This window comes from Myotis nattereri (genome assembly GCF_964212035.1).
Source record: "Myotis nattereri genome assembly, chromosome: 17".
NCBI lineage: Eukaryota > Metazoa > Chordata > Mammalia > Chiroptera > Vespertilionidae > Myotis > Myotis nattereri.
This window is the reverse complement of record NC_138092.1, coordinates 22,112-47,865: the sequence shown is the minus strand read 5'-3', so window position 1 is coordinate 47,865 and position 25,754 is coordinate 22,112. Positions and strand designations below refer to the sequence as shown.

General features: G+C 53.4%; 3 protein-coding genes across 6 annotated transcripts; 1 reads left to right on the top strand and 2 right to left on the bottom strand.

Moving 5' to 3' along the window:
* Positions 1 to 2,070: 2,070 nt before the first annotated feature.
* On the bottom strand, positions 2,071 to 9,669 carry LOC308533105 (uncharacterized protein). The gene is made up of 6 exons (XM_081110901.1): positions 9,614 to 9,669; positions 8,802 to 8,949; positions 6,223 to 6,317; positions 5,847 to 5,973; positions 5,370 to 5,483; positions 2,071 to 4,298 (listed from the first exon to the last, which is right to left on the bottom strand). The coding sequence occupies exons 3-6, from the start codon at positions 6,262 to 6,264 to the stop codon at positions 2,983 to 2,985; spliced, it is 1,599 nt and encodes a 532-aa protein (XP_080967027.1). The 5' UTR covers positions 6,265 to 6,317; positions 8,802 to 8,949; positions 9,614 to 9,669; the 3' UTR covers positions 2,071 to 2,982.
* Positions 9,670 to 11,625: 1,956 nt separating this feature from the next.
* ZNF16 (zinc finger protein 16) lies at positions 11,626 to 21,849 on the bottom strand. Of its 4 annotated transcripts, XR_013997034.1 has the most exons (6): positions 21,628 to 21,849; positions 20,474 to 20,546; positions 19,798 to 20,063; positions 17,147 to 17,396; positions 16,608 to 16,811; positions 14,182 to 15,263 (listed from the first exon to the last, which is right to left on the bottom strand). XR_013997034.1 is itself a non-coding variant. In XM_081110897.1 (5 exons), the coding sequence occupies exon 5, from the start codon at positions 13,612 to 13,614 to the stop codon at positions 11,968 to 11,970; it is 1,647 nt and encodes a 548-aa protein (XP_080967023.1). In that variant the 5' UTR covers positions 13,615 to 13,871; positions 16,608 to 16,811; positions 17,147 to 17,396; positions 19,798 to 20,063; positions 20,474 to 20,596; the 3' UTR covers positions 11,626 to 11,967. The 4 variants fall into 4 exon arrangements, 3 of the variants coding, with proteins under 3 accessions (XP_080967023.1, XP_080967025.1, XP_080967024.1); XM_081110897.1 differs by lacking the exons at positions 14,182 to 15,263; positions 21,628 to 21,849 and adding an exon at positions 11,626 to 13,871 and having other exon boundaries at positions 20,474 to 20,596; XM_081110899.1 differs by lacking the exons at positions 14,182 to 15,263; positions 16,608 to 16,811; positions 17,147 to 17,396 and adding an exon at positions 11,626 to 13,871 and having other exon boundaries at positions 21,628 to 21,690.
* A 44-nt stretch (positions 21,850 to 21,893) lies between these two features.
* Positions 21,894 to 24,376, top strand: LOC308533626 (UPF0488 protein C8orf33 homolog). The gene is made up of 6 exons (XM_081111670.1): positions 21,894 to 22,017; positions 22,106 to 22,151; positions 22,234 to 22,412; positions 22,574 to 22,658; positions 22,799 to 22,945; positions 23,220 to 24,376. The coding sequence occupies exons 1-6, from the start codon at positions 22,012 to 22,014 to the stop codon at positions 23,357 to 23,359; spliced, it is 603 nt and encodes a 200-aa protein (XP_080967796.1). The 5' UTR covers positions 21,894 to 22,011; the 3' UTR covers positions 23,360 to 24,376.
* Positions 24,377 to 25,754: the final 1,378 nt, after the last annotated feature.

The following is a 25,754-nucleotide window of genomic DNA, read 5'->3' as shown; positions in this document are numbered from 1 at the left end:
ACCTGGTGCGTCAGATTTTATTAGTAACAGTAGCAGCCAGCACCAAAGCACTCCATCCCTATGCCTTCACAGCTCTGTGTTACAGAATACATGTTCCTAATTGTTTGGAATTGGCACACGAGCCTCTTTCAGGTTTTCCTGGCAGTATTTTCGCTTATTTGTAGAAGCTCCTTATGCCAAAGTTACTGCTTTTCCTTCACCCACAAATATATTCTGCTCATTGCTTTTTTATTAGAAGGTATGTCAGGTTATACAGTTACACAGAAACAAATTTCGGGTGGACTAAAATGTTCTCCAATAATAGAAAATTTGAAAAGAACTGTCAAATTCTTGCTAGCTGTAGGGAGAAATACTACAAATTTAAATACATAAAATGTGCAGACTTTGAAATAAAAGTGTTGAACGCTGCCGACAAGTCAGAGCTGGGAAGTAATGGCTGAGAAGGCATTTATCAGGGCGAGGGGAACCCCAGAGATCATTTTGGCCTCTGATGCCAGGGCCACTACATGATCCAGCAGCTGGTGTGCTGCCTCCCACTCCTGGGGCAGAAATGCACAGCCCAGGAGCCGCCCTAGGGAGAGGGCGCTGTGCTCACCTCCCAGCGCCATGGACAAGGAGCCTGAGGCTCACCAAGAGGTCCATGGCATCTGATTAAAAGGCTAACCATGCGAAACCGGTGTGGCTCGGTGGATAGAGCGTCGGCCTGCGGACTGAAAGGTCCCGGGTTCGATTCTGGTCAAGGGCATGCACCTGGGTTGCGGGCACATCCCCAGTGGGGGGTGTGCAGGAGGCAGCTGATCGATGTTTCTCTCTCATCGATGTGTCTCTCTCTCTCCCTTCCTCTCTGTAAAAAATCAACAAGATATATTTAAATATATATTTTTAAAAAGGCTAATGGTAGTCTCTACACTGAACAGCACAATGCAACTGAACTTATTCTCATGCTGCCGTCAACATGTCTCGCTCTTACTCTAACTCTCCCACAGAATTAGGACTGTGTCTGCGTAGGGGTCCACGAGGGAGGGCTAGATCTGTGCTTTGAAGGGTTGATGGTAACATCTGTGATCAGCTCCTCAGGAGGGTCTGCACAGGGGCACAGGCATTGCTATGGACTGAAGGGCCGACGGCAGAGTGCTTCATCTCTCCTGAGAAATGGATACAAATTTAGAGAAAAATCTTTGAAAAATTATTAATAAACCAGATTCATTACTGTATCTGACAATGGATAACAGACTCTCGTGGAACTAGGAATCCTATATAATAAATAGCTAATATGCAAATGGTCATCATGCCCTCACACCATAACAGCTCAGACACTCAACACTGGGGAGAGAGGAATGGGGACCAGCCAGGCACAGATGAGCTCACAAGAGAGGAATGGGGACCAGCCAGGCTGCGGCCTGGGAGAGGGACAATCCGCCTGCCCCGCAGTCCCAGGCACCGGCGCCTGCAGCCCAGGTGAAGCGGCCTGCCCATGGTCCTCTGCGGCTGCAGCCAGCCTGGGTCCTGGGTGCCTGCAGCTGGCCAGAGAAGGGAATCCTGGATCCCGGGTGTGGGGCAAGGCAGAGGTGGTTATGGGCGATCAGGCCAGCACGGGAGCAGTTAGGGGCGATCCAGCAGGCAGGCAGAGGGGTTAGGAGCCAGAAGTCCTGGGCGAGAGGCAGTTGGACATCCCCTGAGGGGTCCTGGATTGGAGAGGGTGCAGGCCGGGCTGAGGGACACCCCCCCCACCCCCCTCCCATGCATGAATTTCATGCACCTGGCCTCTAGTAAAAAAAAAAAAAAGAAAAACAAAATCCCTTAAACTTAGGAACAGAAATATTTGATAGGAAAAAGAGCTATTTGAATTTGAGACGTTTGTTATAAGCACCAAATAAGTCTTTAAGTCACATCTTTTGGAAACAGCAGTGTGTGGCAGCACCCACTAGGTGCAGCAACTATCATGTCTAGAGCTGAGCAGAGCTTTCCACCTCCACCCAAATGGGGCCCAGACACCCAAGACATCCCATGATTTCTGGGACACAGGGTCTGTTGGTCATAAGGATGGGTTTTGAGGAAAAGATCCACTTTTGAGATGAAATTTTTAATAAAAAGTTAGGATATCCCTTCTGATCTTGAATGAATTTAAAGCCCCAAGTAAAGGTTTTCCTAAATTTATATAATTTCTCACTAATGTTTACTACTTTTTTCTCTATACAAAACAGAAGATTCCACACACACAGGATTTCCAGCCTTTTTACATGATGCTGGTTGGTGACACTTTCTAGTATCATTTCACCCACAGATACTTAAGTGGTTTAACAGAGTACTGAAAATAGTCCAACATTCTAAATGCAATAATTACAATCATTGTGTTTAGGAAAGGCATGAAATGTTCTAAGAAGAAACCTTTATTTGGGATGTAAGTTAGTTTTATTGTGACAGTAATCTTTATGCCTTAATTTCCTTTACTTTCTCAATTTATTTGATTATTTTTTAACATATTTTTATTGATTTCAGAGAGGAAGGGAGAGGGAAATGTCATGAGAGAAATCATTGATAGGCTGCCTCCAGAACGCCCCCTCGCGCCCCCCCTCCCCCCCGCCCCCCGGGATCAAGCCCGCAACCCAGACATGTGCCCTTGACTGGAATCAAACCTGGGATCCTTCAGTCTGCAGGCTGATGCTCTATCCACTGAGCCAAACCAGCTAGGGCTTAGTTTCTCAATTTAAACAAACTGTGATGTTAGAGAATTATGACTGTCTTTACCGAAATCCACTACAACTGTGATTACTCTCCAATATGACTTCAAGACGTTGAAAAAAATAAAATCGGCACCTCTGAAGTTATCCCCAAGGAGTGATGAGCACAGTGCTTCTCCCTGGAGTTACTCTGTGACCCTCCATTACCAAAGGGCTTCCTATGCAGCTGACAGAGCTTCTCCTAAGCTGGGGGCTTCCCGAGTGTGTGCCCAAGTGTGAGAGAGACTTGTGGTTGCCAAGGTCACAGCTTCTGGTGCACCTTCTGGTGCTGGATCAGGTGCCCGTGCTGGTTGAAGGCACGACCACACTCAGCGCACTCATAGGGCCGCTCCCCCGTGTGGATCCTCTGGTGCTGGATGAGCACTGAGTACTGGCTGAAGGCCTTCCCACAGCGGCTGCACTCGTAGGGCCTCTCGCCCGTGTGCGTCCTCAGGTGCACGATCAGTGTGGCTTTCAGGCTGAACGCCTTGTCGCACTGTGTGCAGCAGAAGGGCCGCTCACCTGTGTGTATCCGCTCGTGCTGGACCAGAGACCTCCGGGCGCTGAAGGCGTGCCCGCACTCGCTACAAACGTAGGGCTTCTCCCCGGTGTGCACCCGCTGGTGCTGGATCAGGTGGGAGTGCTGCACGAAGGCCTTGCCGCAGGCGTAGCAGCCATAGGGCTTCTCCTCTGTGTGGATCCGTTCGTGGTTCATCAGAGTGGAGCGGTGGCTGAAGGCCTTGCCGCACTCCCCGCACTCGTAGGGCTTCTCGCCCGTGTGCACATTGTGGTGCTGGATGAGGACGGAGCGGTCGCTGAAGGTGCGCCCACACTCACTGCAGGAGTAAGGCTTCTCCCCGGTGTGCACCCGCTGGTGCTGCAGCAGCGTCCTCTTGACACTGAAGGCCCGGCCGCACTCCGCACACTCGTGGGGCTTCTCCCCGGTGTGCACCCGCTGGTGGCTGCGCAGTACAGTGCTGTGGTTGAAGGCCTTCCCGCACAGTGGGCACACGTAGGGTCGCTCCCCCGTGTGGATCCGCTGGTGCTGGATGAGGTGTGAGAGCTGAGTGAAGGCCTTGCGGCACTCGAGACACTCATGGGGCTTCTCTCCTGTGTGGATCTTGTGATGCTGTGCCAGGTCTGAGCTCACCCGGAACGCCTTTCCGCACTCGTTACACTCGTAGGGCTTTTCGCCTGTGTGGATCCTCCTGTGTTTGCTGAGGACCGAACTCTGGCTGAAGGCCTTCCCACATACCCCACACACGTAGGGCTTCTCCCCGGTGTGGGTCCTCTGATGCTGGAGGAGGTGGGAGCTCCGGCCGAAGCATTTCCCACACTCGATGCACTTGTAAGGTCTCTCCCTGCCAGAAGCGGCCGGCTGCTGATCAAGTGGCTCGCTTGGGCTGGAGACCTGAACTTCAGGGGGGCCCACAGGACTTGGGCTCAGACAGAAGCTCTGTTCAGGTTTGCAACTTCCTTGATCAATCCACCCGGGGGGTGTTTTCTCCAGAATCACGGATAATTCCTCTGAAATGAATGGCTTCAGACTAATTTGGTTTCTTCCCTTGTTCTCACATTCTGAAACCACACATCCAAAGGGAAAATGTTAACTCAAATGTTAACCCACTCAAATTTCAGCTCAGGTGTACCCCTGAAGGTGGCTGCCGAGGGATGTCCACAGAGATGTGGGACACTCGGCTGTGCGGGCTGAGGACGGAACAGCACAATGGTGTCAAACAAGAGAGGTGTCCAGGCTGAAAGGTGCAACCTCCAGCCTGAGGTCACTCCTGTGTGAAGTGCACATGTGGCCCATGGCAGCAGGTGACAGGCCAGCACGGCCTGAGCCCTGCCCTCCCTGAGTCCTCTGTGCACTGGGCTCCCAGAGGCCATTTGGAGCAGAAATAAATGCAGGACCATCTATGACTTCAGGGAGCCCCACCAGACAGACGGCAATATACATGTACCGCACAGACTAATCCCACAGACACAAGACTACAGACTTGTGCTCGGGGGGCTGTGAGCTCTTCATGTAGAGTGTGCTGGGGAGCAAGACAGCCGACAAGTCTAGGCCAGAGATGGAGCCTCTGGGGCAGTCGTGAGGACAGCAGATAAGTTTTATCTCAATAAAACTGGAGAAAATATCACACCTTTGTTGCTGATGAATAAAGTAAAATTGAGTTTGTCTCTAATTGACTGTGAATTCTAATCAACCTGTTTCCAAGTAGACAATCAAATCCCTTTCTTCTTCTTTCCAATTGTTTTTAGCTTCAGTCTTGTGTGTGTGTACATGTCTCACTTAGTGTGTGGGACCCCAGCACATTACACAGACATGGGGATGGTGGGCTCCCTGTTCATCATCTCAGTGTGCTTCCGCCTCACCACAGGGTCAGGTTAACCTCCCTTCCACAGTAGGGTGCTGCGCTCTTTTCTAAATGAACCAGGTAACCTTCCTGTTCTGCATCTCCCGTAAGGACGTGCCGGAAAGCAGAATCACAAGTGTGCACTCATCTCCAGTGGCCTCTCCTGGCTCAGTCCCGCCAACCCAGACTCCTTTCCTGGGAGAGGCCCCAGGTGGAAGCCATCTGCTTACGCCCAGCCACTGGGACATGCTCAGCCCTCAGGGCAGGTGCGGCAGCTCCTCTCACTCACCCGAACTGTCCTTGCCTAGGCCCCAGCTCTCCTTGGCCCCATGCCCGTCCAGGACCCAGGGCTCCTCTCCTCGCTCCAGCTGAGAGATCACATTGGGCTTGGTTCCTGGAAGTCCTGCTCACGGGAAGGAAGGTCTTTTGTCTAGAGCAGCCGTGGGCAAACTACGGCCCGCGGATCCTGCCCGTTTGAAATGAATAAAACTAAAAAAAAAAAAAAGCCCGTACCCTTTTACGTAATGATGTTTACTTTGAATTTATATTAGTTCACACAAACACTCCATCCACGCTTTTGTTCCGGCCTCCGGTCCAGTTTAAGAACCCATTGTGGCCCTCGAGTCAAAAAGTTTGCCCACCCCTGGGCTAGAGCGTCCCCACCCCACCTGAGCAGCCTGCAGGTGGGAGACAACACCAGCCTCCCTGTGGAGTGGCCCAGCCCCGGGAAGCTCACAGACACAGACTGGCCTGCTGAGGGCCTCACCCAGCGAAACCACGTTCCCATAGGTCTCCATCATCACGTGTCGGTAAAGGCCCCTCTGAGCAGGGCCCAGCTGGTCCCACTCCTCTTGGGAGAGGAGCACGGCCACATCTTCAAAGGTCACCTTCACCTGAAATGACAGGGGCTGCTGTAGGTCAGGCTAAGTCTCCATGTCTAAGAAAGAGTGGGTGCAAGTAACACGGGGTGAGGTATACCCCCAAATTGGGGGAAAGCCCTATGACACATGGGGGTGCCCTGGGAGCTAATGGGGTGAGAGGAAGGGGCCATGGACTTCAGGGGGTGTGCTGATGCTGAGGCTGCAGCAGGAGCCCTGAGTGTGGAAGAAAATGCAGCTACACAGGCCTCAGGGGCAGCTCACCTGGGGTCCTGCTGCTGGTGGCAGGAGACCGGCTGCCGCCATTGCCCGTCCCCTGGAGTCTCTGAGGAAGACGGAACTCAAAGAAGCCTGTTGGGCTGAGAAAGAGGAGGGAGCACATGAGCCGCCTGGCCTTGCCCCACAGACCGACTTCCGGGAGCCCTGCCCGCTGTGAGGTCTGACCTGGCTCTTCAGGAGCCACAGAAACACACCATTCCTGGGAGGGGACCCAGGAAGGTAAAGACCCTGGGAAGCTGGGGACACTTGTGCGCCTGAGGACTCTGGGCCATCTGCCCCTGCACCAGGTCCCGCCCACAGCCTGCCGACAAGGACAAGAGCCTCTGCAAGCGCATGTGCACAGGTGCCAAGCGGTCTTCTGGTCTGGTGTGGGTGCTAGGCCAGGCTGCCCCCAGAGACAACCCCCGAAAGAGGAGAGGCTGGGAAGGGATGGCTCTGCTCAAGGCCCACACTCCTGCAGGGACCCCACCCCAGGCCCTGCATGCTTGGCTTGACCATGACCCTCCGTGGCTACACTGACACCTCAGCTACGCCTGGTTGTGCCTGGCAGCCCTGGTGCCTCGTGGGAGGTCGGGTTCTGATAAAGTGAGTCTGGAGTGACTCAGGAATTTGGTCTAAGCATCTGACAGGGAGGCCTAGGCAGGTCCTGGACAACTGAAGCTGAGATATCTGTTACACTAAAGTGCTGGAAAAAAGGGGGGGCCAGGAGCTGTCCTGACAGGACTGGGGTTCCCATTTCCTGGAGTGCTGACAGGGGTCTGCAGCAGGACTCAGAAGCCCAGCAGGCAGACTACACCAGGAACAACAGAGGCACCCATCTGGAGAATGCACTGTAGGCCATCTGGAGAGAGTGCCATAACCCTGCTTTCTCTTTAAAACACGAGATATGGGTGCCTGTTTATCCAGACACCTTTCCAGAAGATACACACTGAACTCACGGCAGCTGCCCCTCTATTCACCCAAAATGCCCATTTCCCCCAAACCTGCGTGTATAAGTGCAATGCACCGCTAATAGAATTCCAATGAGTCTTTTGAAAGATGAATAAAAACACGGACCAGATCTAAAAAAGGGGACTGCAGAGAAGCAAAGAGCTTGGAACCTTTTATTATTATTATTTTGTTTTGTAAGCTAAGCTTTAGGAGCTTAACACCCTTGTTGGAATGGATGATGGTCTTTTTTTTTTTTTTAAGAGTTTAAAGCAAAAGTGAGTTTATTAGTGAAGCATAGAGACAGAGAACAGGCTACACCACAGGCAGAGCAGCCATTTCTGATGGTCTTAATGCAAGCATGCCTGTTCTTCCAAAGTCACTACTCACGGTGACAAGCTGTGACGACGCCCTCCGAGTCCCTAGTCTGGGCGGCTCTCAGAACTCCCTCCCTCCCCCTCTCCTCCCACCCCCAGGTTTTCATGCTGGAATGCCCTGTCCCCTCACGTCCACGGATACTGCCTTCCAGGGTGGAAGCACCTTCAGAAGAGGCAGCTCTGAGCCGGCCGAGTGACCACAACTTTACATGTAAGCTGCTAGATTCCTTACACTAACAACCTGTAATGGAAAACATGGGAAAAGATTCTAATCACAAATGGCCAAGAAACATGGTTAGCATAAACTTAGAGAAATGCTGCTGGTCCTGGCCATTGCACCCGCAAAGCCTGGGCGAGAGCCAGATGGGCCTGGAGGAGAAGGCGGCTCAGAACCGCAGTGCAGGGCCCCATCTAGGACTCAAGTCGCCGTGGGGAAGACGATTCAGTACATGGCGCCAGGACAAAGGGCTCAGTGCTCCGAGAAAAATGAAACCACCTTTACACAAAGCTCAACAAATCTCTCAGAAAGTAGAGCCAAGGCAAAGAATCAAAAAAATAGGACAAAAAAGTCAGATCATCTCCTACTTTATAGTCTAATTAATCCACTAGGCTAATTAATGAATAGGAGTTAAAATTTTAAATTACATCATAAAGTAACTTGAATAAAAACGCAGGTAAGTTTTCATTCATTTCAGTAGGAAGGGCATTTCTAAATACCCGAAACAGAATGCCTGGGGGGCAGATCTGCTCACAAAATAAAAATTTTATGTACATCAAACGGGCCGCAAAATCCATAAATGGGCCCAAAGACATGTAAGAATTTAATACACAATAGCAGTGGTTTCCCAATTCAATGAAAATATATTTTATTCATTAAGTAGACTTAGAAATAGCATGATTTAGAGGGGTGGGGGTGGGGTGGAGAATGAAGCTGGGTTCCCAGGTCACCCCACCAAAACAAATTCCAGATGGATCCAACATTTTACAAGGATCAGAGAAACACAAGGATGTATTGTAAAAGTAATTTTGGAGTGGGGAGGGCCCTTAAAACAACACAAAGCCTTAAAGGTAAATATTTGACCATTAAAAACTTGTTTTCCATCTCAAAGAACCCCAAACCAAACAGAACGACCATTTGATTAGAACGTTTTCAACGTAAATGGAAAATACGAGCTGGCGTGTCCCAAAGGAGACACAGAGGCCAGAACACAGGGCAGCGACCACCTCCTCTGTCTCCGGAACGGAAATGAAGACACTGACCTGGCGAGAAGGCGCACGGCGGGGAGGAGGCCCGGGCCTCGATCTCGTCCCCGCCCCGTCGCCCCGCTGGGGCCCGGGGCTCACAGCCGATCGGGCCGAGAGGGCGGCCGGCAGCGGAGAAAACCCAAGCGCCGCGCGTCGGAGCCTCCTTTTAGATGAAAAACAAAAAAGCGCAGGTCGATCCCGAAAGGACACAAAGCAAATCAGCCGGGGCCTCCTCCGCGCGCATGGCAGCTACTCGCGGAAGGACTCCCACTTTTTATATTTACGACGTTTTTATTTTTCGAAAATTATTGCCTATTGTTGTCTACTACAATGTTAAGCAAGTGATGAAAAAGGGGAGTATCTGCAAACTATGTTAGAAAACGCTGGTCTCATTGATTGAAAACAGGCTCTTACAAAGTAACAGGAAAAAGACGGCGTCCGTAGAAAAACGCAGGGAGGGTGTGCGATGCGGCGAGAAGCACCTTCGTCCACGGGCCCCTCAGGCGGTTTCCGTGGAGCCCGGCGCCCCCGAGGCCTACCACCCTCCCCGCCGGACCCGCCGCACCCGTCGGACCCCGGCAAGGCCGCCGCCCGGGGGGCAGGGCCCGGGGAAGGGCCTCAGCGCGCAGTGGAGGGGAGTGGGGGCCGGGGCGGGGCCAAGGTGGGGGTGGGGCTCGCTGGGGGCCGGGGAAGGGAGGGAACTGGCGCGAAGGGAGGGGGCAGTGCGTGTTCGTGGGGAAGCACCGGACCCGTGCGGGGACGCGCCGGCTCCCGCATCGGTGAAGGGAGAGGTCCCGGCTCGCCCGCGCCAATCGGCCCCCACTCACCGTCCACACCGCAGCCTCACACCCCGAGGGGCGGCCGTCCGCAGCGCTCTGGGACAAAGGGGACGCCCCTCCTCGCCTGTGCATCCACCAATCCCTGGGGCCCCGCCTCCCTAGTCCCCGCCCACTCGTCTGGACCACCAATCCTAGAGCGCGACATCTTCCAGCCAGACGTCGGCCCCGCCTCCCCCTCGCTGCGCCTTTCTCCTAAGTGACAGCGAGGCGCGCGCTCCGGAGCCAACTAGATTGGAGGTCTCTGCGCTGCCTAGAGAGGCCACCCCGCGCCGGGCCTCGTACTGGCCGTACTTCCGGCAGCCTCCTAGGAGCTTCCGGTTCCCCGACCCCCACCCCGCCCAGCGCCCTCCCTGGGGACTAAGGCACGTCGCCCGCGCCCGGCTTTTGGCCTCTGCGCTGGGCTGGCGGGTCCCTCCTCCGCTGGTGCGGGTTGCCACTCCCTCCGTGACGTAGCTTCTGCCAACTGCTCCGTACCCAGCGAGGGCCTTGCGGTGGTCATGTGTGACAGCGACGGCCTCACCGGTGTTTACCGATGGCGTGTGTGTGCGACGAGCTCCCCGGAGGCGGTGGGCGGCACCGCGGCGCTGGCGCGCACTCCGAAGAGGCGGCCCGAGGGGGACGGTCCTGGCTGCCTGGGAGGAGCCGTGGGCCTGTGACCCACAGTCTGGCACATGTGCTGTGGGGCCCAGAGGGCTCAGGAGTAGCTCAGCGGGACAGGTCGGTGCTGGAGGGGTTCGGTCCAGCCGAGGCCGAGGCAGGAGGTCAGTGGGAGGACGTGCGCGATTCTGTAGTTAGGCAGCCGGGGACGCCGGGCCGGTGCTGCGCCAGCGTCCTCCGAACAGTCGTGAGCAGCAGCTTTCTCCAGGGAACTCCGTTTACCACGCCCCCCCACCCCCCACCCCCCGCCCCCCCTCCCCCGCCAGTGGAGCACCGTCTCCGCTGCTGAGGACTGTGAAGCTCGGGGCCAAGGTCGTCCCAGACCCCGTTCCCTGGTTTACACTGCAGACCATTGGGTCATGTCCTCGGCACTAGATGTTAACTCCTCAAGCACAGCATTTGTCTGTCGTTTCCTGCTGTATCCCAGTGAGGGCCAACAAGCACTCGCTGGAAAAAGCAAGGATCGGATTCAGGCTGGACGAGGAGAAATGTGAAGCCAGAGAGGGGGCACAGGGGTCAGCAGATTGGAGGCCTCCAGGAGGCAGCAAGACCAAGCGAGTTAGCGGGAGCAGGGCAGGTGCGGCATTTTCTAGAGTGCTACCTTGGGGACACGGGTTGGGGGCTGTTGGGGTGAGTGAGCAATGATGGGCTACTTTGGATGGTCTCTGAGATCAGGGCAGGCAGCCCATTCTGGCCCAAGCCCATGGGTTTACCTTTTGCAAGCCGCCTACATCCTCTTTCCTCATTGAAAACAGAAGCCAAACCCTTATTTTCCCACCATAGTTACAACCCTGCCGACACCTATCCATTTCCTCCTCTCCTCCTGGGACAATGCAGGAGGGGCCTGTCCACCCTATGACACCACCAGGTTGAGACCTGCCACCTGGTGACCAGGAGCCTCCTGCTGGCAAGTGTTGCTTTTAGATCAAGTCCCCCTGCTCAGGGAGCGTGGACACAGCTCTGGGAAACTGAGGGCCACTCTCCACCGTCTAGGGGCACCTAGCAGGTGCTTTATAAATGTCTGGTGATGAATGGACCTGGGGAAAAACCCCAGCCTGGGAGTTGTAGGGAGAACAGGTGGGGCGAGGAGAGAGCTGTCCTCTGTGGTGCTGACAGCCAGGACTGTGAAGCCAGAACTGGAGGCAGGGAAAGAGCCGCATCTGTCATTGGGCAGCAGCCCTGCGCAGGGGCGTGAGTCACAGCAGAGCTGTGAGGAGAAAGCGTGGTGTCAGACTACAGACAGGCAGAAAGGAAAGAGCGCAGCAGGGGAGACTTGTGTCCAGGTATGGAATGGACAGGAAGGCGAGGGATTGCTGGTAATGAGTACACACCACAGTGGGGGTGGGTGGCAGCAGTCAGACCTGACATACTCTCAACCCGATTTAATGTAAACGGAACATGGATTACGGCCACTGACAAAGGACTCCCTCCTTGTGTGACTAATGACCAAACAAAAGAATTTCTGTGGTTACCTTGAAGGAAATGCCTATTTACTTTTTTTGTTATATTTGATTACAGTAATAAATTCTTCATAAATTTGCAGCCTCTATCATCTTTTCCCTCCAAACAAACATGGCTCATAACATGTAAAGACAAAACGAAAAAGAACCAAAAGGTCACCTTAGGTGGCTGCAATGGCAGGAGGGACGAGGGAGAAAGGGTGTGAAAAACACCCCCCTGGAAGGTCACAGCTTTGTGAACAGACTGTGGGTGGAGGGCGGGGAGTGAGCCTCACTGCACGTCGGGGGCCGGCTTCGCTCCCTGGTGTGGGTCAGCTGGTGCTTGAGCAGCTTTGAGCGCTGGCTGAAGGCCTTCCCACAGGCAGTGCAGTCGTAGGGCTTCACTCCAGTGTGAGTCCTCTGGTGCTGGCTAAGGACTGAGCGCTGACTGAAGGATTTCCCACACTCCGTGCACTTGTAGGGCCTCTCCCCAGTGTGGATGATCTGGTGTTGAATGAGATGTGAGCTCTGGCTGAAGCCCTTACCACATTCAGTGCATGTGTATGGCTTCTCTCCCGTGTGAACTTTCTGGTGGTGAATGAGGTTTGAGCTTCGGTTGAAGGCTTTACCACACTGGTTGCACTCATGGGGTTTCAATCCATTATGGATTCTCTGATGCTGAATGAGAGTTGAGCTCTGGCTGAAGGTTTTTCCACATTCGGTACATTCATAGGGTTTCTCTCCAGTGTGAACTCGTTGGTGAAGGATAAGGTTAGAGCTGCGGCCAAAGGTCTTCCCACATTCCTGACACTCGTAGGGCTTGTCACCCGTGTGCACACCCTGGTGCTGAATGAGGGCGGAGCTGTGGCTGAAGGCCTTCCCGCAGACGCCACACTCATAGGGCTTTTCTCCCGTGTGGATTATCTGGTGCTTTCTGAGCACTGAGCTGTAACTAAAGGCCTTTCCACACACATTACACACATGAGGCTTCTCTCCAGTGTGAATTCTCCGATGTTGAATGAGGCTTGAACTCTGACTGAATGCCTTCCCGCAGTCACTGCATTTATAGGGTTTCTCTCCTGTGTGAACCCGGTGATGCTTAATGAGATTGGAGACCCGGCTGAATGGCTTGCCGCACTCATTACACTCATAAGGTCTCTCTCCAGTGTGTACCCTCTGGTGCTTCCTCAGATGTGAGCTCTGGCTGAATGCCTTCCCACACTCTTTACACTCAAAAGGCTTTTCGCCTGTGTGAATCCTGTGGTGTTTGATGAGGTTGGAGCTCCGTCTAAAGGCTTTCCCGCAATCGTTGCACACATAAGGCCTCTCCCCAGAATGAATTCTCTGATGTTGGATAAGGTTTGAGCTCCGCCTAAAAGCCTTTCCACACTCACTGCATTCATAGGGCTTCTTGCTCATGTGAGACTTCTGGTGCTTCTTAAGGCTGGAATTCTGGCTGAAGGCTTTTCCACAGTCATTGCAAACGTAAGGCTTCTCTCCACCATGGCTGACCTGATGCCTAATGAGGTTTGAGTGCACATGGAAGGCTTTTCCACATTCGCTGCACTGGTAGGGCTCACTCACAGGAGACCTCCCATGATTTTTAAGAACTAAATTCTGGCTGAGGGCTTTTCCGCATTCATTACCTACAAAGGACTTCTGTCCAGTGTGGATGATCTGATGCTGAATTAGATCAGTGTTTCCTCTGAAGGTTTTCCCACACTCATTACATATGAAGGTGCTTTCAGCTGTGTGGGGACCCTCGTGGCTAGTGAGGTCCATGCTGTGTTGGCCACACGTGTACAGATGTGGCCTCTCTTGCACAGAGATTCCTTGATATGCCGCTGGGTGTTGGCTCCGACTAAAGTCTCTCTCAAAATCATCACAGTGCATCTCTCTCTCCCCTAAGGGGCTGGTAAGGAGCACTGCCACTGGTGCGAGGTCCTCCTCTCCGAAGAGGGACTGCACCTGGCTCGTGTCATCAGGGACTCCCCAGTCTCTTTCTAATACGTCCTCACAGAGTTCTCCAAGCTCAGGTGCCAGGGAAACATCACTGGTACAGTTTTCTAATATTTATGCCTTCGATCCTAAATCCTCAGAAACATCTTCCTTCTGAAGAAACTCCTTGCCCTCAATCCTGGTGTCCCAATCTGAAATGACAAACATAAAGTCACTTGGAAGGAAACAGGAAAATAACAGTCTGGTGGGACCCACTGGGGGTGGCAGTCCCAGATCTCTCGAAGGGACCAGGGAGGGTCAGGGAAGTTCCAAAGGGACAAGGTAGTATGGCAAGTGAACACCAACCTTTAGCCACCTGCCCCAGTACCCACATCTCAGGAAATCACCTGAAGTCTATCTATTGGTTTAGGCCAATCATGTCAAACTCAAAAGTGAACACGGGCCAACTAAACAAGGTTTAATTTATGTCTGCCAAAAAAACTCAAAACAAAACAAAAAACCTTCAATTTTCATGGAAACGTAGGTTTATTTCAATAGAGACACGCTAAATACAAAGGGCTGAAATAAATGAGTAATTGTTAACATAAAATAATAGGATATTTTAATAAAAAGTAATATTTTTTTCTTGAACATTAACTTATCAGACACTGGATAACTGCACAAATTAATAAGTGTAACGCAAATAAACCCATCTTTCTTTTTCTCTGAAAGTGAAATATTTCCTGTTGTGAACACCAAACAAGTCAGTACAAGACTAATGATGTGCAATCAGCTGCTAAAATATTCGCTGCTAGCATTAGTGGAGAGAAATGGTGTGCCAGTGGGTAAGGGAAATGAATGCAACAGGATTATAGTAATCAATCGTTAGTAAACGCTGTAGTTCGCTATTAATAATTATGTATAACAGGATATTGTAAAAATTAAGTTACAAAATTTTTATTAAAACGTTTCTTACATACCGTTATATTGACTGGGTCACAAAAATATTCGTTGTGGGCTGCATGCGGCCTGTGGGCCGTGAGTTTGACATGCTTGGTTTAGGGCAAAGTCCCAGAGGCCCCTTGATTGCCCTTCTTCTCACCCACAGCAGGTCATCAGCAAGTCCTGTTGTCTGTATCTTGGCGTGTGTCCCAAACCCAGGTACTCACCCCTCCCCCCTGTACAAGGAATGTCATGCATGCCCTGCATGACATTGGTAAACATTTCACCCGTTCTTCTTTTCCATGATGCACACTGTAAGCTTCTTGGCCCATGTTGTTCACTCAGTGCTAACTAGTGGCTTCTGGGCTTTGCTGTGGGCAGTCTCTATGGGGGAGGTGGGCCCAGAGAAGCAAAGTTGGTTCCAACTGTGTGGTGTGAACTCCTGTGCAATATCAGATTCTGTCCTTTTTAACACAGGAGCCTTCAGAGACCGTGTCCTGTCCTGCCAAAGCCACCTTTACCTTCTAAAACCTGCAAATGTGACTAGTGTCCGCTGAACAATTTCTTGCCCTGGTACAATGTTTAGGTGGCTGTGCCCATCTTTCTGAAGGTTCCATGGCACAGCAGAAGGGTTTTGGCACCTCCCTCTTGTCTCTTCATGCCTGAAGGAACAAGGAACCCTCATTCCCCTGAGTCTCTCATTTGAATGAAGATCTTGAGTCTTTATCTCATTCAAATTGTGACACCCAGGCCATACTGCTGCTGTCTTCTCCTGCCTGGACATTGAGTCAAGCCCCTGGCCTCCCACCTTCCTCTCCTGCCCATAGGCAGCCTGGTGAAAGCAGAGAACTTCATCCTCCTAGTCCCTCCCTGAGCTCACCCCACCCTGCTCTTGCTGTTTCCCAAGCATGGTAGATACCCTCCCCTAGGGTCTGCCTTGTGTGGAACACACCTCACTGGAAAGGCCTTCTCTGAATTCCACTCCTCCTTATTGTCGCCTGCAGCCCAGACTGTGCCCCAACAGGGCTCACGTCCCAGGACTGGGGCAATCCCTTGTCTGGCCATAGTCAGTAGTGCTGAGGGGATAGGTAAAGGACACCCCTCTTGCACTTCCCAGCCTCCTTGGGCCCGTCACCTTCCAACCTGTCCTCCAATTAAGGTCACCACCACCTGGAACTTTAGGAATCTGCTACCACAATAGCACTGTCTCCCTGGCTCGTCTGGATGCTTCTGTTCTCAATGCAGACCTGGCATAGCTACATGCTCAGTTTGTCTGCCCACCACACCCATGCATCACCCAACCCATGGTCCAGACACACTATGCTGTGGCAACCCCAGGATCAGGAGCCTCAAGGTGTCTAGGGAATGTCTACTGCTCCTGGGCTCCGCCTCTCCTCTCTGACCTACACATGACTGCCCCACACCATCTCTGCCCTTAGCCCAGCCTTCCTTGGCCACAGTTTCTGACTAGGGTACTCCGTTCAGATGTCCCAAGTATAACAGTCCCATGTAGGACACAAGAATGTCCTCTTGTACAACAGCCCTCATCAGATCCCAGTAAAGAAAGCTAATACTGAGTAACCATCCTGATCGCCACTGAGAGGTGCACAGAAGAGCCAGGCTAGTGAGCGGTTAGGAAGGACTGTCTGGTCAGGCTCTAAAGAGGATGGCAGCAGCTGGGCAGTGCGAAGGAAGAGTGGGCAGGACCAAGACCTGGCAGAGCTCTGAGGCAAGAGGACTATCACCACCTGGTGGTCGGGCCAGACAGGGATCATCTGGCAACCGTCACACTGCACCCTGTATGTCAGGCGGGGAAACCAAAGTGTCACACTCAGGACCAGGGCAGCCAGGGTCCAGGCCAACTTCCTTTCTGGCCTCTAGCCTTGGACCCTGAAGTTCATGAAGCACTCCACCCCTAATTATAACACAGATAACTAGTGGGGATCGCAGGGTGACAGAAAGTCCCCTCAGAAGGAGGGCACCAGTGGGGAACTAGGTCCCAGTACCTGGCTGCTGATGGTGAGGGGGGTGGTTCCCAGCTCAGTGTCACTGCAGTAGAGTGGATCACAGAATGCAGATGCAGTGTGGGTCGCGGTGGTAGCATCACTCACACAGGCCTGGGCTGAAGGGGTCCAAGGGGACGGTCCAGGAACTGAGTGCTCCATTTCTGCCTCTTCGGGGCGAGCTCTGAGGCTGGGCATGCCTGGGCCCTGGAGGCCAGAAAGGACACTGCTGAGTGTGCAGCAGGGTTAGGCCTGGGACCATCCTCCCCCTGCACCCCAAGGCCTGAGGGGAACCTGGTGCTGGGTCTCAGGGATCACAGTCCCTGACCGTGGATCCAAGTGGAGTGTCAGCCAGCCACAGGGACAGACTCCTGAGCCAGAGCCCCAGGTGGGCAAGGTGGGGACACAGTGCCCTGTGGGCACACGGGAAGAGCTCAGGCCTGCCATGATAGGCAGAGAGCAGCCCCACAGAGCCTTCACCCACTGTGGGCCTACCCTCATTCCTGACAATGCCCTGAAGGTGGACCACCTGACCCACTCACAGGAGGACCAGCAGCCCCAGATTTTGGGTAGTCAGGGGCAGCCTGTGCTGCATACAGGTGCATGGTCATCGTGGTGGCATCCTAGTGGTCAGTTCTGTCAGAGCTGTGCCCTCCTGGCAGCATCCACAGTAGATATCCTCCTCTCCTCCCTCCTGGGCTGTCCTCTCTGCACCAGTGGCTCCCTCCAAGGTTCTTCATCTCCCTCTTCGCATTGGTGCTCCAGGGTTCACTTCTGTGCTACTCCAACTTCCTGTTAATGTGTCCAGATGGGAGGCATCTACAACCCTTATCCTGTAAAGACTCCCAAACTGGGCTCATCTCTTTAGCCCTAACTGTTCCCTCTGAGCAGGAAGACAAAACATTCCCACCTGGATAGACACACGACAAAGTGTCACACTCAGGACACCAGGGCAGCCAGTCCAGGCCAACTTCCTTTCTGGCCTCTAGCCTTGGTCCCTCAAGTTCATGACGCACTCTGCCCCAATTATAATACAGACAACTAATGGGGAGCGCAGGGTGACACAAACAAAGTCCCTCCAGAAGGAGGGCACCAGTGGGGAACTTGGTCCCAGTACCTGGCTGCTGATGGTGAGGGGGGGTGGTTCCCAGCTCAGTGTCACTGCAGTACAGTGAGTGACACTGATTTCCCCCACCCATCCTACTGCTCCATCTTTGTGCAAATCCAGTGCGTCCAGTAGCTCACCCAGGAGTTGGGCAACACCCCTTACTTAGCTCCTTTTTCACACTGTACCATCAATAGGTACATTGATCCCTCTACCACTGCCTGCCAACCTATGGACTGGATTTAAATTTTTTTTTTTACTGATTTGAGAGAGGGAGGAAGAAAGGGAGTGTGGGGGGGGGGGAACACTCATTTGTTGTTCCACTTATTTATGCATTCAATTTTGATTCTTATATGTGCTTTTACATAAGCCTTTTGTGTCAGAACGATGCTCTAACTGAGCTGCCTGGCCAAGTTGGATTTTTCATCTTGGAAACATCTTTTCAGTGTTTCCCCAACAACCACCATATGCCAATCAGGGTTTGTTCTGGGGATGTTGTGTAGATACAGCAGTGAGAGTGACTCAGGGACTCAGTGGGGAGACAGATCATAGCAAATGCATCAGTGAGATGGGCAAGTGTTCTGGGGCGAGGCAGCAGGGGAGGGGCGGAGCCCTGGGGCTGGGGAGCATTTAAACCAGGTGCAGAGAAGGGTTTTAGGCCAGACCTGCTTAGAAAGGTGGAAGAAGGCATGTGTGAGATGGGACAGAAGTGTGGATGGAGCTCAGAGACAGGATTACTGGGGAGGCAGCCCATAAGAAGCCTTGGCTGTCTATGGTGAGGTACCAGCCACATTTCTATATTACGAAAGAGACAGGACTAACGAACCGTGCCAGGAAGATCAGCTTGGTAAAGGTGGTAAGGAGGACGGCATAGACGAAATTCAAAGCAGGGAGAGCACTGACTTAAGACACCTGTCCACGCGGCAGCAGAACAGAGCAGATGTCGCTTCCATGGTGTGTGTGGGGGGTGGGGTGGGGCGGGTATCACGCTCCCGCTCCCAAGGGGAGACTCGGTCATTTGCAATATTCAAGCAGTTCATTTAATTTTAAGATTCTTGAAATCATTATCACTGCCACCAAATGGGCACAACCATATGGTCAAAGTGCAAAAGGTAGAAAAGGACTTATGAAGTGTCTCCCCGCCAGCCACTCAGCCCCTCCCAGTTTCTAACGCACCCTTCCATACTATTCTCAGCTACATCTTGTCTTTTCATTATCAAGTGTAACAAACTGTGGTCACTTTAGATCTTGTTTTGCTCACCCCAGTACATGTGGGATCTTGGCCAGGAGGACACATAGACCCAATCTGTGGTAGCCAGAATGCCCGTCCCACCCATGTCCACATCTGAATGCCTGGAATCTGTGGATCTGCTACATTACACAGTAAAACAGACTCTGCAGAGGGAATCAAGGTTATGCGCCCGGGTTTCCTGAACTCTAAGAAATGACACGCGTTATCGCTGACTATGAGCCACAGGGGTCACGTGCAAGGACTGGGCCTCCCGGAGATAAAGGAGTCAGCAAGGAAACATGCCCTCAGTGCAACGACCTCAAGAAACTGGATGCTGCCGTTGAACTTGGAAGCAAATTCTCAGGGCTCAGGGCTCAACCTGGTGCTGAACAGGGACAGGCGGAAGGACAAGCAGTCACCAGTCCAGCACAGGCATCCACAGGAGGGCATGACCCACCCCTCACCCCACTCCCACGAGAGAGCAAGTTCCCCCGACTCCCCAGAACCCCTTCTCCGTCCGGAGAGCGAATCCACCCCTGACGAGGCCTCCGAGCAGCGCATCCGGTGCTGCGCGACAGCCCACCTTTCCCGAGGCCCCGAGGCCCTCCCTCCCCCCGCCCCACGCTCCGGGACAGCACTCACCGCACAGCTGCCCAGTCGCTCTGCGCAGCTGCGCCAGGGGGTCCCGGTGCCCGGCTCCGGGCAGGAAGGTCACCCGCCGCGGGGCACCCTCGGAGAGCGCCACCTGACCCCCGCAAGGGCTCGGACGCGCCCAGGCCCAGCAGACCCCGCCCCTCCGCCAACGGTTCCCACGCCCCCCTCCCGTCTGCGCTAGATAGTCCGGGGCCAGCACCCACCGCGTGGGCACGGACATCACGCGGGACGGTGGTCGGCACGGTCCGGGGGTCGCTCGGGGAAGCGGCAATGCTGCGGCCGCTCAGTGACTCGGCCGGGAGGCGGACTCCGGAAGTCCCGCCCCCACTTCCTGTCGGAGGGACGAGCGGCCCGGACCGGTGTCGCCGCTCTCGGCGGCTGGAGGCCGCAGCGACTCGGAGGGTCCGCCCCGGAACCCCAGCCGGGTGGCCGCAGTCAGAACCCGTCCCTGCAACTAACGGGGTGGTAACTAAATAGAAAAAACACCGATTAGAAATGCAGGTAGAATGAGATATGCCTCTGTGTGGACCTTGATACGCAACTCCTACAATCTGAACAGACTGTAGCTTGATAAAAAAACAAGATTGCACGTGCAAGTCCTGAATCCCTCAATCAAATGATTACAACCAATAGATGGAAAAACTCAAATTCCTCGGACATTATACACCTCCTGAAACTCTTCATGGGACATTTACAAAAATTGATGACACACTTAGACATAAAGAATACCAATAGTTTACGGTATGCATTATACAGGCAGATTAAACTTTCAAAATTAGAAATACAGAAAAAGCTGATTTAAAAACCTTTAAGCATTGTAATTTACAAGACAGTATCTACATAACCTTTGAATAAAAAATGATACTAGCTGGGCCTTACCTGGTTTTTCTTAGTAGTTAGAGCGTTGGCTCAAGGGCTGAAGGGTCTCAGATCCCACTTCTAGGCATATACCCTAAGAAGCCCGAAACACCAATCAGAAGAGTGTATACACCCCTATGTTCATAGCAGCACAATTTTTGATAGCTAGGATCTGGAAACAGCCCAAGTGTCTATCAGTAGATGAGTGGATAAAAAAGCTGTGGTACATTTACACCATGGAATACTATGTAACAGTAAAAAAAGAAGGATCTCTACCCTTTGAATCAGCATGGAGGGACCTGGAGAATATTATGCTAAGCGTAATAAGCCAGTCAGAGAAAGACAAGTATCACATGATCTCACTCATATGTGAAATCTAATGAATAATATAAACCGATGAACAAAATAGATCCAGAGACATAGAAGCGTAGAACAGACTGGGGAATCTCAGAGGGAAGACGGGGGAGGGTGAGTGGGTGGGAAGACATCAAGCAAAGAACTTGTATGCATATATACATATCCCATGGACACAGACAACAGGGTGGTGAAGGTCTGGGGTGGAGGGTGGGGGTGGGGGTGGGGGTGGGGTGGGCTAGAAGGGGTCAATGGGAGAAAAAGGGGGACATGTAATACTTTCAACAAAAATATTTTTAAAAAATCAAAACAGGTGTTTTTATTGGATTTTGTTAAGTTTGTTAAGTGTATAGGCTTATTTGGAGGAAAATTAATAGCCTTATAATAGTAAATTTTCCAAATACAGTAATATGGAATATCTCTTCATTCATTCAAGTCGCCTATTTTGTTGTTGTTAATCCTCACCTGAGAATATTTTTTCCATTACTTTTTAGAGAGAGTGGGATGGAGGGCGAGAGAGGAAGAAAGACATTGATTTCAGACACATCATGGTTTGCCTCTCTCACGTGCCCTAACTGGGGCCTGGGATTGAACCTGCAACCCAAGTACATGCCCTTGACCGGGAATCGAACCCACGATCCTTGGGTGCGCGGGCAGATGCTCTAACCATCGAGCAACAACCGCCAGGGTTCAAATTACCTTTTCGAATCCTGTCACTTGTCATTAAATATATTACCTGGTTCTTGCCCCAGGGAGTCTGGCCGACTCTAGGCCACTATTGACAGCGCTACGCTGCGGGACGGCTCTTCCCGTTTGTTTACCTGCTGTTGCTGCTCCGCTGGAAGGTGAGTTGGGAGAGCCAGCTGCCTCCTCTGCGCCTGTCATTTCGTCCAGAGCAGCGTCTGCACTTAGTGGGTGCGCGGAAACGTTCCAGAGGGCGTCCCGCCTGCAGCCGCCCGCCGCGGGCCCCGCCCACTGTCACCCCGCCCACTCTGTGGGTCCCGCCCACCCTGTGGGTCCCGCCCACCTCGTGGGTCCCGCCCACCCTGTGGGTCCCGCCCACCGCGGGCCGCGCTGCAGACGTGTTTCCGGAGGAGGAGGAGGAGGAGGAGGAGGAGGAGGAGGAGGAGGAGGAGAAGGAGGAGGAAGAGCGGATCACGCGCGGACTGTAGCTACGTAGGTGCCGGCGGCAGCGACTGCAGCGCATGGCGGTGAGCGGTGCCGAGAGGATGCGTGGGTGGCGAGGCCTCGGGCCGTGGGCTGCCCCTCGTGAACCTCTTGCTGCCCCCTTTTCTCCAGACCCTGGGACATCCTGCTCGGGAGACACCGGCGGCCCCAGCCCCAGGTACCGCCCGCGCCACGCAGTCCCTGGTCCCCCCGCCCCCCGTCCTTCTCTGTCCGGTTTCACCCGGTTTGTCCCTGTTTAGGACACCCCGTGTGCAGTGACGACTCCTCCAGGGCGCCTCCCGTAGGCGGCGAAGGCGAAGCAGCTTCTAGGAAGCAAAAGAAGAAGAAAAGCCGGAATGAGGCCTCTGTGTCGAATGGAGCCGGGAAGGCCTGCGAAAAGCCGGCCCCAGAGGAATCCCTCCCAAGCCCGGAGGCCCAGGCAAGGAAGGCCCTCCGTCGGGAAGGATGGAGGCCCCGGGTGCATTCTGGGTGCGAGCCCCCCGGGGTTTGCGGGAGTTAAGGCAGGGCGGGCGGGCGGGGCGGGGGGTGCCCTCAGGGTCCTGGCAGCCTCTCACAGCCACTGTCTGTAATCTGCCTCAGGCGGAGCAGCTGGCTCGGGAACTGGCCTGGTGCGTGGAGCAGCTGGAACTGGGCCTCAAGATGCAGAGACCCGGCCCGAAACAGAGTGAGCGGTCCTTTCGTCGAGTTGGGTGGAGGTGAACTGTGACAGGACTGGCCGCAGCTGCCGGCCAGGGGTTGGACTTGGTGCTTTTGCGTAGGAGGTGAGGATGGAGGAGGTCTCTAGTCCTTCCTTTTTATCTGCAGAAGAGCAGGCTATCGGGGCGATCCGAACCCTGCGCAGCGAAAGAATCCCTCTGCCCCGCAAGAGGCAGCTGATGCGCTCCTTGTTTGGGGATTACAGGGCTCAGATGGAGGCCGAGTGGCGCGAAGCCCTGCGGGCTCTCAAGACTGGTGAGGAGCTGGGGACAGACTCAACGCCTAGGGAGTGAAAGGAAGAATCTCAGAGCAGCAGGGCTGCCGAGGGGGAGCACAGAACTCGGGCCTCTATGGGGCGGCAAGGGTGGGAGAGCCGTGAATTTCCGTGCTTCTCCGTGGGGTGTGAAGGTGATACCTGCCCTAACATTGTGAGAAGTTAATCAGTTCCTTTGTACAAAGTGGTTATAGTTGTATGGGTCCAGTTGGCGTTAGCTGCTGTTGCTGTCTGACACTGTCCCCTCTCCCACAGCAGCCCAATCAGCCCGTGTGCAGCCAGTAGGTGAGGCCACCAGAAAGAAGAGCCGAAGGGTCTGCAGGCCCCGCCTGGAAAGGGGAGCCAAGGCCACCCTGGACGTTCCAGACGAAGAGTTTAGGTTCAATTTCTTTTAGCCTCTCCTGCCATCCTGCAGCTGCCCCCTCCCCAGGGTGTAGGGGTTTGCCTGGAGCTCACTCAGTTGGAGGGATGTGGGGCTGGTCTGTTAACCTGGTGCCTGGCTGCTGGTCAGATGTGAGGCCAGCATATTGAATACTGTCTGACAAGCACAAGGCCCGTTTGTAGGTTCTCAGATGAGTGGTTCCTGCTGCTAGAAGAGGGAGGGCTGCCCAAAAAGGCGTCTGCAGTGAACGGGTGTCAGCCTGTGGCAGGAGGGTCTTGCTAAGTTTTCAGGGTTAGATTATGTGGCCGAGGGTGAGAGGGAAGCTGCATAATTGCACATTGGTGCTCACTGCGGAAAGGCATGCTGTTACACTGGATGGTGCTTAGGTAAAGAAAAAAATAGTGAAAATAAAAACAAAACAGTAAAAGTGGATGAGAGAGTGTGTGCAATTGCCTGTGTTAGACAAAGTACAGATGGTGCCAGTGTCGGGTACTGGAGTCCAGGCTCAGCCCAGTGCGGTCCTTGGTGTTGTCCTCCTGAGCAAGGGCCACCCGCAGGCAGCAGTGTGGCTCCACAGGCCAGCTCTGTTCTGAGCTGACCAGGCCAGAGTCCCAGGGCTGGTGCTGCAGCGAATCGGGTTTTGCAGCTGTCTCAGTCCTCAGTGGCTCTGATGCTGTCTTTGTTGGTCTCACATTTGCATCCCATACTGGATCGGTATCTGGAGCCCCCCTGCGTAGTCAGCATCTCTACCTCGATGTTTCATAGGCATTTCACGCTTGTTCAGAACATTCACTTAGCCCCAGCTGGTGTGGCTCCGTGGTTGATTGTCAACCTGTGAACCAGGAGACTGCGGTTTGATTCCTGGTCAGGGCACATGCCCGGCTTGCAGGCTGGATCGCCGGTAGGGGGCATGCAGGAGGCAGCCAATCAATGATTCTCTCTCACCATTAATGTTTCGATCCCTCTTTCCTTCTCTGAAATCACTAAAAATAAATCTTAAAAAATACTAAAGAACATTCAGTTAGCCCCCAAAATCTCTGTTTTCTGTTTTTGTACCTAAAGTTTTTTAGAATTTATTGCAGTAATACTGGTTGATGAAATTTTACAGCTTTTAGGTACATGATTCTACAAATTATCATCGGTACAACTGTATTGTGTGTTCACCACCCCAAGTCAAATCTCCATCACCATTTATCCCCCCCCCCCTCCATACTCCCCCACCTTCCTCCATCCCTCCTCCCCCTGGCAATCACCACACTGTTGTCTGTCCAGGAGGTTTTTTTCCTTTTTGCTCAGTACCACCCACCTCAACCTCCAGCTTCCTCCAGGCCTCATCCTGACTGATGCTTGAGCCTCCAGGGTTAGTCCCAGCCCTCCGTGGAGTGACCTATCATGCCGGGTACTGTTTCTCTCATCAGTCACTGTATTGTGCCCAGGACACAGTGTGAAGGCTGGTGGGTGAGGCCTCACAGGGGGCCTGCACATTTTCATGCTCCTGACTGACATCTGATGTGGCCCCCTCCCCTGTTCCAATCTTGCTGCTCCTGAAGTAACCACATTAATCCTGCATCAAGGTCTTTACTGGCTTCTGGGAGAAACAGCTTTCAGAAAGTAACTGCCCTGGCCAGAGTTGCTCAGTGGTGAGTGTCTGCTCACACACTAAAGGGTGGCTGGTTTATTCCCAGTCAAGGGCATGTACCTGGGCTTCAGGTTTCACCCGGGCCTGGAGGGGGCGTGTGCTCAGGAAGCAGCCAGTCTATGTGTCCGACATGGATGCTTCCCTCCCATTTTTAAGGAAAACAAACGGAGGGGCCCAGTTGAGCGCTGTCATGCTGCTGCGCTTCACAGCAAGTCCCCCTACCAGGTTGGGCTTTGGGAAGCACAACACGCTGGGAAAGTTGCCTTTGAAGACCAGAGATGGGAGTGTGCTGTGTGCCCTCTGTGAGCCACCGTCCAGCTGCCTTAGCCATTATTGTTGTTAATCCTCACTGGATATTTTCCACTGATTTTTAGAGATAGTGGAAGAGAGGGAAAGACAGAAACATTGATGTGAGAGAGACACATCTCCTGCAGAAGCCCCGGGCCCAGGCTGGAGAGGAGCCTGCAACTGAGGCATGTGCCCTTGCCCGGAATCGAACCTGGGAGCCTTCAGTCCACAGGCCGACGGTCTATCCATTGAGCCAAACTAGCCGCTCACACTTGGCTTTCCTTTGTTGCTGCGACTTATTTCTCAGGCAGGAGCCACAGCCACCCCTGCGCCTCTCCTGTGTCTTGTGTGCTGAGCCCTTTTGTGTGTTACATTCCCCCGGTTAAGTGAACGTTGCCCTGAAAATGATGTGTTTTAGCTGCAAGCACATGGCCCGGTGACTGGTGTTGCGGCTGTCGACCCTCTGCTGCTCTCTTGTGGC